Below are 17,371 nucleotides of genomic sequence, written 5' to 3'. Positions count from 1 at the left end.
CCTATACAGTCGGTCGTATCTACCACTGAGCTGTCAGTGTCCCGCCTATACAGTAGGTCGTATCTACCACTGAGCTGTCAGAGTCCCGCCTATACAGTAGGTCGTATTTACCACTGAGCCGTCAGAGTCCCGCCTATACAGTCGGTCGTATCTACCACTGAGCTGTCAGAGTCCCGCCTATACAGTAGGTCGTATCTACCACTGAGCTGTCAGAGTCCCGCCTATACAGTCGGTCGTATCTACCACTGAGCTGTCAGAGTCCCGCCTATACAGTCGGTCGTATCTACCACTGAGCTGTCAGAGTCCCGCCTATACAGTCGGTCGTATCTACCACTGAGCTGTCAGAGTCCCGCCTATACAGTAGGTCGTATCTACCACTGAGCTGTCAGAGTCCCGCCTATACAGTCGGCCGTATCTACCATTGAGCTGTCAGAGTCCCGCCTATACAGTAGGTCGTATCTACCACTGAGCTGTCAGAGTCCCACCTATACAGTCGGTCGTATCTACCACTGAGCTGTCAGTGTCCCGCCTATACAGTCGGTCGTATCAACCACTGAGCTGTCAGAGTCCCGCCTATACAGTCGGTCGTATCTACCACTGAGCTGTCAGAGTCCCGCCTATACAGTCGGTCGTATCTACCAATGAGCTGTCAGAGTCCCGCCTATACAGTCGGTCGTATCTACCATTGAGCTGTCAGAGTCCCGCCTATACAGTAGGTCGTATCCACCACTGAGCTGTCAGAGTCCCGCCTATACAGTCGGTCGTATCTACCGCTGAGCTGTCAGAGTCCCGCCTATACAGTCGGTCGTATCTACTACTGAGCTGTCAGAGTCCCGCCTATACAGTAGGTCGTATCTACCACTGAGCTGTCAGAGTCCCGCCTATACAGTCGGTCGTATCTACCACTGAGCTGTCAGTGTCCCGCCTATACAGTCGGTCGTATCTACCACTGAGCTGTCAGTGTCCCGCCTATACAGTCGGTCGTATCTACCACTGAGCTGTCAGAGTCCCGCCTATACAGTCGGTCGTATCTACCACTGAGCTGTCAGTGTCCCGCCTATACAGTAGGTCGTATCTACCACTGAGCTGTCAGAGTCCCGCCTATACAGTCGGTCGTATCTACCACTGAGCCGTCAGAGTCCCGCCTATACAGTCGGTCGTATCTACCACTGAGCTGTCAGAGTCCCGCCTATACAGTAGGTCGTATCTACCACTGAGCTGTCAGAGTCCCGCCTATACAGTAGGTCGTATCTACCACTGAGCCGTCAGAGTCCCGCCTATACAGTCGGTCGTATCTACCACTGAGCTGTCAGAGTCCCGCCTATACAGTAGGTCGTATCTACCACTGAGCTGTCAGAGTCCCGCCTATACAGTCGGTCGTATCTACCACTGAGCTGTCAGAGTCCCGCCTATACAGTCGGTCGTATCTACCACTGAGCTGTCAGAGTCCCGCCTATACAGTAGGTCGTATCTACCACTGAGCTGTCAGAGTCCCGCCTATACAGTCGGCCGTATCTACCATTGAGCTGTCAGTGTCCCGCCTATACAGTCGGTCGTATCTACCACTGAGCTGTCAGAGTCCCGCCTATACAGTCGGTCGTATCTACCACTGAGCTGTCAGTGTCCCGCCTATACAGTAGGTCGTATCTACCACTGAGCTGTCAGAGTCCCGCCTATACAGTAGGTCGTATCTACCACTGAGCCGTCAGAGTCCCGCCTATACAGTCGGTCGTATCTACCACTGAGCTGTCAGAGTCCCGCCTATACAGTAGGTCGTATCTACCACTGAGCTGTCAGAGTCCCGCCTATACAGTCGGTCGTATCTACCACTGAGCTGTCAGAGTCCCGCCTATACAGTCGGTCGTATCTACCACTGAGCTGTCAGAGTCCCGCCTATACAGTAGGTCGTATCTACCACTGAGCTGTCAGAGTCCCGCCTATACAGTCGGCCGTATCTACCATTGAGCTGTCAGAGTCCCGCCTATACAGTAGGTCGTATCTACCACTGAGCTGTCAGAGTCCCACCTATACAGTCGGTCGTATCTACCACTGAGCTGTCAGTGTCCCGCCTATACAGTCGGCCGTATCAACCACTGAGCTGTCAGAGTCCCGCCTATACAGTCGGTCGTATCTACCACTGAGCTGTCAGTGTCCCGCCTATACAGTAGGTCGTATCTACCACTGAGCTGTCAGAGTCCCGCCTATACAGTCGGTCGTATCTACCACTGAGCTGTCAGAGTCCCGCCTATACAGTCGGTCGTATCTACCACTGAGCTGTCAGAGTCCCGCCTATACAGTCGGTCGTATCTACCACTGAGCTGTCAGAGTCCCGCCTATACAGTAGGTCGTATCTACCACTGAGCTGTCAGAGTCCCGCCTATACAGTCGGTCGTATCTACCACTGAGCTGTCAGAGTCCCGCCTATACAGTCGGTCGTATCTACCACTGAGCTGTCAGAGTCCCGCCTATACAGTAGGTCGTATCTACCACTGAGCTGTCAGAGTCCCGCCTATACAGTCGGTCGTATCTACCACTGAGCTGTCAGAGTCCCGCCTATACAGTAGGTCGTATCTACCATTGAGCTGTCACCGTCCAACCCACACAGCAGGTCACATCTACGACTGCACGATCTTCTTCCAACTCATACAGTAGGTCGTATCTAACACTGCCTTTAACACTGAGCTGTTCTATACAGCAGGTCATATCCACGACTGAACAATCTTTTCTAACCCATACAGTAGGTCGGAATGAGGTAGACATTACAAGCGGTTTCAATAAAGATCACGAAACTTTATTCTTGTTTATATATGTGTTGCAAGTCACATTTGGATACAATCGCATTGTCATCGATACAACATCGCTAAACCAACTATTGGCTTAACGTGTACCTTCTCCTATATCGACAAAACAATCTGTAGATTTGCGCAATGCAAACTTTAATGCTCCATAATACAATTGCTACGTTCGTACCATAAGAAATCCTTACTGTGAGCTGTCACATTACATAGATAGCTCAGGACACGAAGACAAAAGTAAACAAAAGTGAACTTACGTTGTGTCTGTGAACAGATGACCAAGAGGGCGTCCAGTGTGCATGCTTTATACGCTCCAACAACTGATGACCATAGCTGATCAACTCAGCCACTACTGATGACCAGTACTGATTATCTGCAGATCAGACGTGTAATCTCCTGACTGTGACAGGCTCCTGACTGCCGTGGTGGCAGCTGTGAGTGAGGGCGACTGGCGATGATGATCTCATGTAGCGGCAAGTGTTGACAAGACATGCCACACAGCTCAAAGCAACCCTTGAATTCCACGTGGAAGGTTGACATGATGCAAGATGTAGACGTAAATACATCCACTTTGTAATGCATGTTTGTTTTCCAAAATTCAGCAGAATGGTGTTTCTCACCACCATTTAAAATGACTATTTTTCAAACTTTAAGAAGTTATATGTGTACTGCTGCAAGCAAATAAACAAGGGAAGTCTTTTAAAAATCACTTCCTACAAAACACTGAACACGCGTTCAAGAAACAAAATACATGGACTGACTGGTCAGTGGTGTCATGCATCATTTAAGTCATGTCAAGTTCGAGAGTTGCAGGAGCTGGTTAGTCATATGCATCATACTAGTCGTATCTACACATGATGTGGCACCATACCACGTGTTACTACATAAGATGTTTGACTATACATGCATCTACACATGATGTGGCACCATACCACGTGTTACTACATAAGATGTTTGACTATACATGCATCTACACATGATGTGGCACTATACAACGTGTTACTACATAAGATGTTTGACTATACATGCATCTACACATGATGTGGCACCATACCACGTGTTACTACATAAGATGTTTGACTATACATGCATCTACACATGATGTGGCACCATACCACGTGTTACTACATAAGATGTTTGACTATACATGCATCTACACATGATGTGGCACCATACCACGTGTTACTACATAAGATGTTTGACTATACATACATCTACACATGATGTGGCACCATACCACGTGTGACTACATAAGATGTTTGACTATACATGCATCTACACATGATGTGGCACTATACAACGTGTTACTACATAAGATGTTTGACTATACATGCATCTACACATGATGTGGCACCATACCACGTGTTTCTACATAAGATGTTTGACTATACATGCATCTACACATGATGTGGCACCATACCACGTGTTACTACATAAGATGTTTTACTATACATGCATCTACACATGATGTGGCACCATACCACGTGTTACTACATAAGATGTTTGACTATACATACATCTACACATGATGTGGCACCATATCACGTGTTAGTACATAAGATGTTTGACTATACATGCATCTACACATGATGTGGCACCATACCACGTGTTACTACATAAGATGTTTGACTATACATGCATCTACACATGATGTGGCACCATACCACGTGTTTCTACATAAGATGTTTGACTATACATGCATCTACACATGATGTGGCACCATACCACGTGTTACTACATAAGATGTTTGACTATACATACATCTACACATGATGTGGCACCATATCACGTGTTACTACATAAGATGTTTGACTATACATGCATCTACACATGATGTGGCACCATACCACGTGTTACTACATAAGATGTTTGACTATACATGCATCTACACATGATGTGGCACCATACCACGTGTTACTACATAAGATGTTTGACTATACATGCATCTACACATGATGTGGCACCATACCACGTGTTACTACATAAGATGTTTGACTATACATGCATCTACACATGATGTGGCACCATACCACGTGTTACTACATAAGATGTTTTACTATACATACATCTACACATGATGTGGCACCATACCACGTGTTACTACCTAAGATGTTTTACTATACATGTATGTACACATGATTTGGCAAGTTTTCCAGCAATTCTTGTATCTGAACGCCATTGGGTTGCTCACTACTATACGCTATGAATATACATATGCTCATCTGAGATATTTGATGTTGATCCAGACCCACTGGATCAAGTGTAATAGCGGGTGTGCCGAACCTTGCGTTTGGCTTGGTATATTGTAACCCTGATGACACTTAATTCCAATTCCGTGCTTCATAGGAAAATGGCATTTACATTTTCTATGTTATATGGCGAGGTGTAGTCAGCATGGTCTACTAAGTCTTCTACGAAGTCGTCAATGTTTGCCCCTGTTTCATGGGGTTGTAAAATGATTGAGAATGCACCTGGCTCACTGGATATACCTGCTATGTGTTGTTTACATTTATTCAGTGTAGTTCGGTAACTCACAGTGAGACTGATATAATATCAGTACCGCCCAAGTTTTCGACGATTTCTAGGTTTCCGTTTGTCAGAGCTCTCTGCACGACAAAGCACACTATACGACGTGCTGCAAGGACTAGAAGGAGAGTAGTGTTGCAGTTTACAGGTGCTGATATGTGTCAGATCATACTGATTAATGTTCATCTGTCCAGTTAAGTGAATCGGCGTAAAAATCTGGTTATTGAACTAAGTTCCGCAATAGGACGGAATCCAGTCATCTGGAAATGGGACTGTTGTGTATTCAATGTTTTGATTCGTGAGTGATTTAACATAAGAATTAGATTGTTGATGTCGATTGTTAGTGCATGCCCTGCGTTGTCATGGTGACGGTAACGTAGGCGTTGTGGGCGTATTGCACACTCCTACCACCGCCTTCGTCATGCTTGTGAATGTGACAAATCCTTGTTCCAGCCCAGAATGTGTGAGTGAGAAAGTTGACTCTCACGCCGCCCTCATCTGTATTCCAGGTATATGGCGGCGGTGTGTAAATAATCACGTCTGGACAACACAATCATGAGCATCAACCTGCACATCTGGGAACCGACGACATGTGCCAACCAAGTCAGCGAGCCTGACCACCCGATTCCGTTAGTCGCCTCTTACGACAAGCTTAGTCGCCCTTTTTTGTCAAACATTGGTACCTGAAGACCTATCTACCCCGAATCGTCACGGGTCCCACAATATGTAGAAATAGAAATTTGCTTAGCATAACATTCTTTGGAACAGGTCTGTATATGAGCATCTGAGATCCCAGTGTCTTGGGTGATGTTTTAGGAAGCAACCGTTACTTCAGTTGACCTTAACTCCCATTCCTTAAGGTTACCTCAGTGTGACTTTCGAACACTTTACTGCTTTGTGAAAGGATGTATCGATTGCCACTGGGAGGGTACTCGGGCGTGTAATGCAGTAGGCGCCGATATCACCAACATCACACAGTGTGAGTGCTCACGATCAGGAGCCTTGTGCTCGCTTTAATGGAATAAAACTTAACTTGCTTCGCTGAAAGATTAAAGGCACCAACAGTGCACGTATTGCATTCATTACGTCACACTGCACTGACGTCACTACGCCATTCCAGTCTGCCCCCTTGTAATCACATCGACAGATGGGGTTGTCACATCAAATAGCATAGCACTTCGAGGATTGATAGCTTTAGTCACCGACACCGTCGTTTTCCTGTTTGTTTTCAGCCTTTGATTAATCGTCCGGGGTATGAAATCTGACATATTAGCCCTGAACTATCATAACATAGTGGGTGTTGAGTCAGGACGTGTGTTCTGGAGCTCCAACGGAATGTTGAAAGTTACAAAGTAGACAACAACTTTAAATACTTGGAAGTCACGAATAACACAAGCTATTGTGTCTCAACAACATGGGTTGCGATTTTGTGACTTTTCAATACTGCATTGGTTGTTTTCATCCAGTTTTTATCACACTGCCAAGGGAGAAAGTACGACCCAGGTCAGCCATGCGGGGTCCGCGTGCTGCACGTGCCGAGATGTGCGAGTGTTTTCTTGAAAAGTTGTTTGTTCCTCTCGTTGTTATTACTGCTTTCTAATGACGTTGAGCAGAATCCTGGCCCACCAAAGAAACAAACCACATTAGAGGGTGATATCTGCGTTTCAGAGGTAAGAAAAGAATTACGAGAGATGCGGACCGAGACAAACGAAAACTTCACCAAACTTACGAACCGAATCACCGACATTGAACATACTATGAACGAACTAACTACAGAGAATGCTGATCTACCTAATACAGTTGCTAATCAACTCGCGAAGGTGGATATGTTGGAAAATACCTCACGACAGAACAACCTTATATTTTATAACATTGATGAATCAGCCAAGGAGACCCACAGTGAAACAGCTAGAAAGGTAACCGATGTTCTGGAAAATACAATGCATGTTACTGACTCAGTCGATATTGAACGTGTGAAACGTCTTCCGTCTAATTCCCTTGGATCCCGGCCTGTTCTTGTCTAAAAGATCACCCTGTTCGCATATCATAAGATTATAGTGAGAAAGTTCGGCTTACCCGTAAAAGGCTGAAACCATCTATTGACAAGGCTCGATCGGAGGATTAATTCGCAATACTGAAGTTCGACAAGCTACAGATCGATGATGAGCTGTACAAACTCAACATTTCATGTGATGATATTTAACTTGTGAAAACTTTTAAAAACCGGAAACATGGAGGATATACAACACGCCAAACTAGCAGGAAATAGGGGCGTGGCCAAAATAGGGGCGTGGCCAAAGCCCACATGACTCAAAAGCTTGTGTCAGTGTGTCATATTGGAATATCGAAGGACTAGAACGAAAGTTCCAACGACCATTTACTAACTTTTTGAAGACCTTTCACATCGTTTCACTGGTTGAAACATGGGCTAGTGAAGAAGATAGATTCACTCTGCCTGACTATGTTCAATATAGTCAGGTTAGGAAAAAGTCTGATAGTGCTGTCCGGAATACAGGTGGAATTTAAACATTTATTAGCACAGATATTTCACAATGTGTGACCCTATTAAACAGCTGTTCAACAGACATAATGTGGTTAAAGATACAAAGTCATCGTTCATTGCCTGTCTTTTGCTACGGTGTTGTGTATTTTTCACCTGTAAACTCGAGGGATTATGCTAATGAACCAATATTTACTATCCTGGAAGAAGATATCACAAATTGTCGATCAAAGGATTCCCACTGTCAGATTATTTTCCAAGGAGACATAAATATACAAATCGGTAGTGATGTGTGATGACCCTATCTATCAACCAATTGATGAGGACATAAACTACCAATCTGATGATGGAATTGAGCCACGACTATTCCAGGACTGTGTAATTAATAAACGTGGACACCAACTCTTGACCTTTCGCAAAACTATAGGGCTTATAATTTGCAATGGCGTTTGTTCAGCGATAAGGGTATTGGCAAAATTACATGCTTCTCAAACAATGGGCAAAGTACCATAGACTATGTTCTTTGTACAGGAAATATTACTGGAGCGGAATCCTCCCAGCTACCTATAGTTTATTGTTTCTCTAACACTGTGGGTTCCAACCCTGTTATTTGTGAAGATATTAATGTACTGAAGCGCGTTGCAAGGCTCGCCGTTTTCTCCGTGCATTTCATGCCAGTAACAGTTTCAGAGATAGACAGCGGTACATGGACTCGTGGAAGTCATATCGATCCACGATCCGAACGTGGCAAAAACGGCCCTCGGACAAAACGGCCCCGATGTTGCTAAGAGAAAGCAGTCAGAGATTGCTTGAAATGACCCCGTAAAACGAGACGTGAAATGTATTTGAGCCTTTATATTGACATGTAACATATACTGAAAACATAGAAAGTCCTAATAATACACTCCTTGCAGCACACACGTCAACAGCAGTATTAGTAACATGCTGGACCATGTATTTGTTTTCAGTTTTAGTGTATTCCGAAGCTACACAATGACGTTTGAATAGAATAACGACACAGCCAATGGTCTAACATAATACCAACAATGGAACAGTTCTTAGGTAGGTTCGAAGTCGGCCTTCTTGAATCATCCGAACTTGCAAGAGCAATAGACTGGCTCTTCTGTGCAATTCAGGGATTAGACTGGTCGCCAACTTTACCGTCTGTGCCATCATGTTAAGAATACAAATACAATTAACAGTAACATAATGCTATCCAAGTATTGAATTCAATCAAATGTTTAATACTTTGTGGGCATTACATAGATCTTTCTCTCTCTTTCACACTTGTTAGTTATCTTGTATATAGGGTATATGTACATTGATATACTGAAAGGGCAATCGATACACCCACAACATGCTTGTTTGTCCGAACTGTCACACTGGACACTGGCAAGGACTTTAGTGTGAATATAGGGTGCTCAATCTATCCATCCTTTCAAACATGCGTGAGATGTGTGAAGCAGGTAGGAACGGCAAAGCCATTACCTTCTTGATGAACTTGTGTGTTGAGTCCTCTTTCATGTATGCAACCTAGTTAAAAAGAATAGTACAGACATCAATCAAAAGAAACTGATAAGAAACGCCCGACAGATGTTTAGATTTAGTATGTTAAACCCTCTTACCTGAAGTCCAAGTTCTCGGCACTTGCTCCATATTGCCTGAGTCAAGTGGAATACACATCCACGGATTCCTATGTTGAGAAGGGTCCACCAGGCACGTACAATGGATGGACCTCGGAGTCAAAGCCACAGGAATGGCGAGGACGATAGTACAAACAACGACCAAATGACCGATAGTGGGCAGATTTGGCGAATCACGTCACCTGGTTTACTTCCGCAGAGCAGTACATTTCCATCAACATCAGTCTCATGCTTCAGTTTCTATCTAACAACCTTGGCACGCATAAATATAGCCGTAGAACGCACCGCTTTCACCACAAGTCTTGATAATCATCGCCAGAGGACCATCCGATTAGTAAAAATGTGCAAAAGTACCGAATAAAATTCTTTAATGAATTAGTCAAACCCCGCCTTCTATACTTCATTGGCGTATATCAACGATTAAGAGAGAACCTAGGTTGATGGGATCTGTTAGAAGACATTATCCTCCTGGTCAGGCGGACAAGACTGTGGAGGAACATGAGAGAACTAACACAGCAAATTTGTTGGTGGCTCTGAGATCCAGAACGTTCGTTCGGCGCTTCCACCCTGTGAGCTCATGAATAGGCATTAATATGATCAAAACTTCTTTCCTTCAGAATTTATTGTGTTTATGTGCATGTTCATTTCATATATAAGAGGGCTTTACCACTAACACGTATTAATAATTAAATTTTTATTGTGTTCATTAAAATTCTGGCAATCTGATTGGTTAACTGGGAACATTTCTTTTGATTTCATTTCCCAATGAATCTGAAAAAATAAGCCACGCCCACCGAACCGGGCTACTTTCGGACCTGAGGAATGTCGGGGAATACCTTTACACAGCGAGGCAATTCCCTTACACTCGGGTACCTTAATGAACTTTGAGTAAACATTGAAGTGATACATTGTGGTTAACATAAACAAACAACTCAAGATTATCCGTGAACGTTAATAACGTTGCAACGCCTCGACAAGAGCATGCGCACGATGGAACATCAGTTCATGGCATCGCAATCCCAGTCACATCACAACCTCTTTCTACTTAAGCAAATACTACAATCTCAGTTCCACTAACTTCATATCATCGGGCTTCATTTCCATTTCTCACTTTTCAAACTGTCTCTTTCAGTTCGCAGGTAGTAATTCAAACGTTTGAACTTGAAACTTTGCCGATACTGGGACGCGTCACGTTGAGTTGTTCCACTCTGATTCGCCGACCGATGTTAGCTTGGTTGATTGACAGCTGTTTGGGGGGTGCTCTATGCTGATTGGCTAATGGTTTGGTAGGCGTGTCATTTTATGTAAAAGAGTCACCTGAGTCATGTCACGCCATTACCGAATTCTTACACCGAAAATGTTAATCGGTGGTAACAAAGATATCTGTTTCGATGAATTTGATTATGTTTAAAGAAAATATTGTTAACAGGGTATAGTATTTGTTGCTGAATTTAATTATAAGGATTGACTGTGTATTTCATTCTTTGCATTGAAGTATGAAACTAAAAACCAATGTGCAAACTTTTGTAAGAATCCGCTACGCGGATTCATACAGTTTGCACATTGGTTTTTAGTTTCATACTTCAATGCAACGAAAGAAATACACAGTCAATCCTTAAGTAACATGCAATGGTGTATCAATAACATGTAACAGTTTATCAGTAGCATGAAAGAGTGAATCAGTAACATGTGACAGTGTATCTTTTACATGTATGAGTGTACCAGTAACACGTAAAAGTGTAGCGGTGACACGTAGCAGTGTACCAGTAACCTGTAAGAATGAATCAGTAACATGTAATAGAGTAATGTATCAGTGTACCAGGATCACGTTACAGTGTATCGGTAACATGTAACAGTGTGTCATAAACGTGAAACAGCACATGTAGCTGTGTATCAGTAATATGTTAACATTACCGACTATGAGTTCTGTGTATCAGTCAGTAAAGTGTATCAGTTTTGTGTTTCAATTCTGTATGCTTGCCATAACAAGTGACTATGCTTGTCGTAAGAGGCGACTAACGGGATCGGGTGGTCAGACTAGCTGACTTGGTTGACACATGTCATCGGCTCCCCATTGCGCAGATCGATGCTCATGTTGTTGATCACTGGATTGTCTGGTCCAGACTCGATTATTTACAGACCGTCGCCATATAGCTGGAATATTGCTAAGTGCGACGTAAAACTAAACTCACTCACTCACTCGTTCCGTGTATCAGTTACTTATGTCAGTTTTGTGCATCGTTTCTGTGTATCATTTCTGTGTATCAGTTGTGTGTGTCAGTAGGTTGAATCAGTCCTGTGTATCAGTTCCGGGTATCGGTTCTGTGCGTCCGTCCTGTGTGTAAGCAGCCTGAATCAGATCTGTGTATCATTTCTGGGTATCAGTTGTGTGTGTCAGTAGGTTGAATCAGTCCTGTGTATCAGTTCCGGGTATCGGTTCTGTGCGTCCGTCCTGTGTGTAAGCAGCCTGAATCAGATCTGTGTATCATTTCTGGGTATCAGTTGTGTGTGTCAGTAGGTTGAATCAGCCCTGTGTATCATTTCTGGGTATCAGGTCCGTGTATCTGCTGCGTGTATCAGTTCCGTGTAGCAGGACACTTGATTAATGATTATTAGTATATATTTATATCACTTGGTTAATGGGTATTCTAGAAGTTGGTGAGTCAAAAAGTGAAACATACAGCTTTATGGATTACAACTTCTTGTTTATTACGTTGAGCGACTTTTCGATGTAGATCCTTACCCAAGCTTGAAAGCGATGTAAGAATCTAATCGAAACGTCGCTCAACGCAATAAACAAGAAGTTGTAATCCATAAAGCTGCATGTGCCATTTTTATATCAATATCGTCCCAGGACTTTGCTCCCAGCTATGTGGACAGTCTGGTGAAGGACCTCTGACCCAACTGTCCGGGTCTGGTTTGGCTGTTGTCCACCGATGTACACATCCAGTGTCCCTGGGGAAGACAGATTCTCTTACATAATCTAGTGGAATTTTAATTGTGAATGTTTATGACGTAATGTTACATTGAGAAACATAACATATAAAATATCTTTTCCTGAATGTATACAGCAAACTACCTACAGAAAAGCAGAACAAAGGCAAGGAACTTACTATGTCTACTCACCTTCACTTATGACCCAGCCACTGGGCTCCTGCCACACCGCCATGTTCTCGGAGGCTATGGTTAGGTTGACCTGCACAGTAGTGCCAGAGGTCACGGATACCCGGTCAAATGCCGTGAGTTGCAGCCTGGGTGTGGGTACTGATGATGTTCTCCACGCAATATACACTTGGACTGCCTTGAGTAAAATGACAGATCAGCCACGATCAATTCTTGAAGAACTTTTAACAATCTTGTTGATTCAATACATATTTGTTCTGTGCATGCAACTTGCAATGATAATAGAGTTTATACGAGCTCAAACAAACCAAATGTTGAAATGAACGGAAAAGAGACCTGGTTTCACTACAATACCTTTGATAATTTTCTGACACCTTGAAATCCTGTGCGAAATCGCAAACGCCAAACAAGGTCAAGGTCACAAGAATCAAATTGTCTATTCATTCGCGACATAAGACTTACAGTTCGATAGAACGAGGTCAAACAAGTACGAGGTCTGTTCACTCTCCACATACGACTATAGTTCGATAGAACATTGTCCGATATATACGATATCATTGAAACCGGTCGACAATTTTGAAAATTTCTACTTGAGTCAATACTCCTTCTGAAGCGATTTTGCAAGTGCTTTCTTGAATGATGTAGGTGCACAGTTATTTACAGAGCTGTGACTCACAATATGTGAAATGAATGGCACTAAAATGTCCAAGTGATCAACAACAAGGTCTGTCGGAAACGGATCGAGTGTGCGAGAAGGTGGCTTTGAGATTCTCATAATCTTGATGACGTCAGATTCCACAAAAAGTTCAGGTGTGTCCAAAGTTTCTTCTGTAGGGGAACTGACATCCTTGAATACTGGAACTTATTCAGCAGTGTCAAAGTCTTCCTAATAGTTTTGATTTTGTTGAGAAAGAAACTGCTGAAATCTGACGCCAAGATTTCCTGGCTTGCTGAGTCAGTTAACACTTTTCTCTGACCTTTAGAGAGAAAATACAGTAATACAGGGAGCACGGAGACGGTGCTTCACTGATTTGAATCTCCCAATAGTCTCATTTCGAATTTCTGATGATTTGGCATCTGATGGGATCTCCAGGTTTGTTTTCCGCCATTTTCACTCTGCTTTGCGAGGACTTGTCTGTTTTAAATTCCTTTATTCCCCTCGTCGTAGTCTGTCTGTCAGATATCATCTTCACCTCACTGGGAGCATCCTTATCCATTAGCTGTTTCAATGTGGTTTCATAACACTTACGTAGCTCAACAACCTGAACCAGTGACAAACCTCTTAGACCTGACAGACATGTCTACATGTAACTGGACGTTTTTAGAAGACGTGAACAGATTTTGTCAGCTGTTTGGTTCCCTCATCCGGAATGTGCCCAGATCAGTGTGTGCCAGTTGACAGGAATCGCGTGATCCTAAGAGTTTCGTAAACGTCTCTGGACTATCCTTGCAATCGAAGTGAACTTTAAAGTTATCAAGGATAATCAGTTGTTTTTGTTTCATCAGTGCCATAAAGGATCGAAAAGTCCTCTCCAAACTGTGATGACAACACAGGCCAGTTATGGTTCCCTGGACGATACAATCCTATTTGGATAGTTGAGGTACAGACCTACTGAGATAACTGTGGTACAGACCTACTTGGATAACTGTGGTACAGACCTGCTTGGATAACTGTGGTACAGACCTACTTGTATAACTGTGGTACAGAGTGTATAAGGAAATTACATGAGGCAATGTGATATGTTCACTGTTCTGTTTGTGTTTGACAAAACAAGAGCTGTGAACCGTCAGCGTCAGTTGCTGAATCGTATCGTACAAAGCTTAATGCAGGAAAGGAAAAGAATGATAATGAGTTTAGACTCGGATACTAAACATTTCTTCTTATGTGTTGTAACAGGCAACTGGTGTAGTACCATCTGAGCAACACGTCTATTTCAGCAGCACATGAAGTAGTAATTCAGGAGATCACCGTATCAGCAGAGTCACCCAATTCCTCCAAGACGAAAACATGAGTGCCATGTCAACACTCTCTCGTGGCCTTTTCTCATGGAATGCACCAGGGACAGACGTGGGTGCCAACGCTTAATTTGCTAACTAGTCTGAATGAACTCGGTGCTGCTATTCTTTATGAATGGAACAATATGACTTAGGATATATTTTACTTACCTGATAGGTTGTCGATATTCTGGCATATAATATTTATGCTATTACAGTCTTGCTTTAATCCTCACACCCAGACACAAACCCGTTAACAATGTGATCAGATCGACAGGTCGATCAACACAGCTAAATCCTGTTACCTCATCAGCATCATACGGTCCGAGATTCTCGACCAGGACCTTGACCCAGCTATCTTGACCTGCCAGAACTGTGTCCTTGACCTCCATGTCTGCGTATCTGAATCTGGAGTAGGACAGCCCGTAGCCGAAGGGAAAGAGTATGTTGGTGTTGGTGTAGCGGTAGGTGCGGCCGTGCATGGAGTAGTCCGTCATGGCTGGGAACTGTCGAATAAAGACTAGGACGCGTATATCTGTTGATTGCTGTATTCAAATTGAGACCTGTGAAGATCCGGGATAAATTTGTTTTCAGCAACGCACACTAGTCGGGACTAACGGGACCGGGTGGTCAGGTTAGCCATTGCTCATACTGTTAATCACTGCATTGTTTGGTGGAGAGTGAATTATTTACAGACCACCGCCATGTAAATTTCTGAGAGAGGCGTTAAACAAGCGGCAGACAAACTGTACCTGCCACTCACCAGCATCTAAATTGAATTCTTAATTCAACTTGGGTATTTTTCATGATAGGTTCTTGTGTTTTAAATGACTGCTATTTGTATTTACATGATTGCATCTTGTATTTTACATGACTGGTTCTTAAACTGTATAAACTCTGATCATGCTTACCTTCCATCGAGTAAAGTTTTGAACAATAAATGGCCAGGTGTTTGGTAATCTCCCTGCGGGTACCGCCCCGGGGCCGGAATTGGTCAATACCCTTCTCAGCGCCTCCCCCGTGGCCTGGGCAGGATAGAACACCTCCAAGATGGCCTTGATCCGGGTTTGGTCCATCGCCCACGTCATGTTTAGGGGTCCGGCGTTGAACAGAAGGACAACAACAGGAGCCGCACCACCTACCAGTATTTGGGATTGTGCCAACATATAGGTTATAGTAGAGTGGAAGCTGTCTAAACCGGCATAATTTGGCTTTGACAATGCGCCGGATTATAGAGCCGATGAAAAAGGTACAAACTGCGGAGGGACGGGAACGGGAACGGAAATTTATTTATTTATTAATTTGTGCGCATGAACTTCATATGATTTAAGGCGATTCTCTACAGAATGACCCCGATGTTTACGTCATCAGCAGGATAAGGTTTTCTTTAAAAACGTCTCATACAACCTAGTCGCTCGCTCTGTGTCAACTCAAGCAATCAACAAATTTGTTCCCTACTTTTGTACACTGCGTCGGAGAGGAGAGCGAACTGGTTTTCCGGTAGTTGAAGATGTGGTCTGTCGTTGCCTTCAGATTCCAGATCGCTACCTGCAGCAAGCACTCGCTGATGAACCCAAGATATGAAACTCCAAGATGTGGTCCCTCGGTATGTTGACTTTTCGGTTTGGTTGGTTTAAACATATTTTATTCACGAATGTGAACGGGACTGGGGACAAGTTATCCAACTTAAAATACCCGCTCCCTGCTATTTACATACGTACATTTTCAATTTTAAACATCTTAGAAAAGAATAGAGAGAAGAGGCAGGAAAATGAAAGAGAGGAAGGAATGCAATTTATGTAATCACACAAAACGTTTTGATTGTTGAATGTAGGTTTGCACACATTTAAAAACGTATTCATTCTGTTCAGTGGTCATATCAGCACTTCCATATAACATCAATGACAGTGTGAGTGGAGAATCTTTTTTTACAATACTTTTTAGATTTAACATTAATATCTCTCTTTGAATGTTATACAATGTACACTCCAAAAGGAAGTGATGAACATTTTCACAAGCACTGCCACATTTACAATAGGCAGAATCTTTCATTTCAAAACGATACAGATCATAATTTAGCTGACTAGTCATATATCTCAACTTTGTGTGTATAATATTAAGTTTTCTAATTCCAAACGAGTAATATGATGGAGCTACAGGTTGCTCGCACTTTAGGTATGGCTTGAAACTTTGCAATGAAGGTCGATTTCTTTCGGTCTCAGGAATATTATTCCACATTCTTACAGTTGATGGAAAAAAAGGAATCAAACGAAAGTCTTAGTCTTGCAGAAGGGACGATTGTATTGTTAGCATCCCTATGGTTATAATTAGATCTTTATCCCACACTATCAGGAGTAGTATCTTTTAAGTATACAGGGGCCAAGTTATTTTGAATTTTATAGAATAGACAAAGTTTTCTTCTTTTTCTTCGTTCATCAAGATTTTCCCATCCTGTCTCATAATACAGAATTGGCCATGAGGTATATCTAGGTAGTCCCGTTACTATTCGGGCAGCTTCTAACTGAAGTTTCTCTAAGTTTTCTTTCTGTTGTACAGTACAACTATCCCACAGTTCACAAGCATATTCAAAAAGTGGTCTGATAAATATCTTATAGATAGTGTCGATTGTATTTCTGTTTAGTAAGTATTTCAGTTTCCGCATAGATGATATCATTTTTGAGCACGACTTGATAATTTGATTAGTGTGACAAGACCATTTGCAGTTTGCCTCAGATGTTACTCCGAGATGTTTATGATTGTTTACCGAATTGATTTACTTTCCGTCAAAA

General features: G+C 43.0%; 1 protein-coding gene across 2 annotated transcripts in view; it reads right to left on the bottom strand.

Annotated features, from left to right (window-relative positions):
• Positions 1-12,070: 12,070 nt before the first annotated feature.
• LOC137286610 (uncharacterized) overlaps positions 12,071-17,371 on the bottom strand; it is a 159,630-nt gene continuing 154,329 nt past the window's right edge. For both annotated transcript variants that reach the window (XM_067818559.1, XM_067818560.1), the window contains 5 exons: positions 16,041-16,130; positions 15,494-15,720; positions 14,888-15,088; positions 12,591-12,765; positions 12,071-12,419 (listed from right to left, as the gene is read on the bottom strand). In XM_067818559.1, the coding sequence (XP_067674660.1) occupies positions 12,304-12,419; positions 12,591-12,765; positions 14,888-15,088; positions 15,494-15,720; positions 16,041-16,130 (809 nt within the window). In that variant the 3' untranslated portion in view covers positions 12,071-12,303. The remainder of the gene's footprint in view (positions 12,420-12,590; positions 12,766-14,887; positions 15,089-15,493; positions 15,721-16,040; positions 16,131-17,371) is intronic.

This window comes from Haliotis asinina, chromosome 6 (genome assembly GCF_037392515.1).
Source record: "Haliotis asinina isolate JCU_RB_2024 chromosome 6, JCU_Hal_asi_v2, whole genome shotgun sequence".
NCBI classification, from domain to species: Eukaryota; Metazoa; Mollusca; class Gastropoda; order Lepetellida; family Haliotidae; genus Haliotis; species Haliotis asinina.
This window is presented reverse-complemented; position numbering and strand designations above follow the sequence as displayed.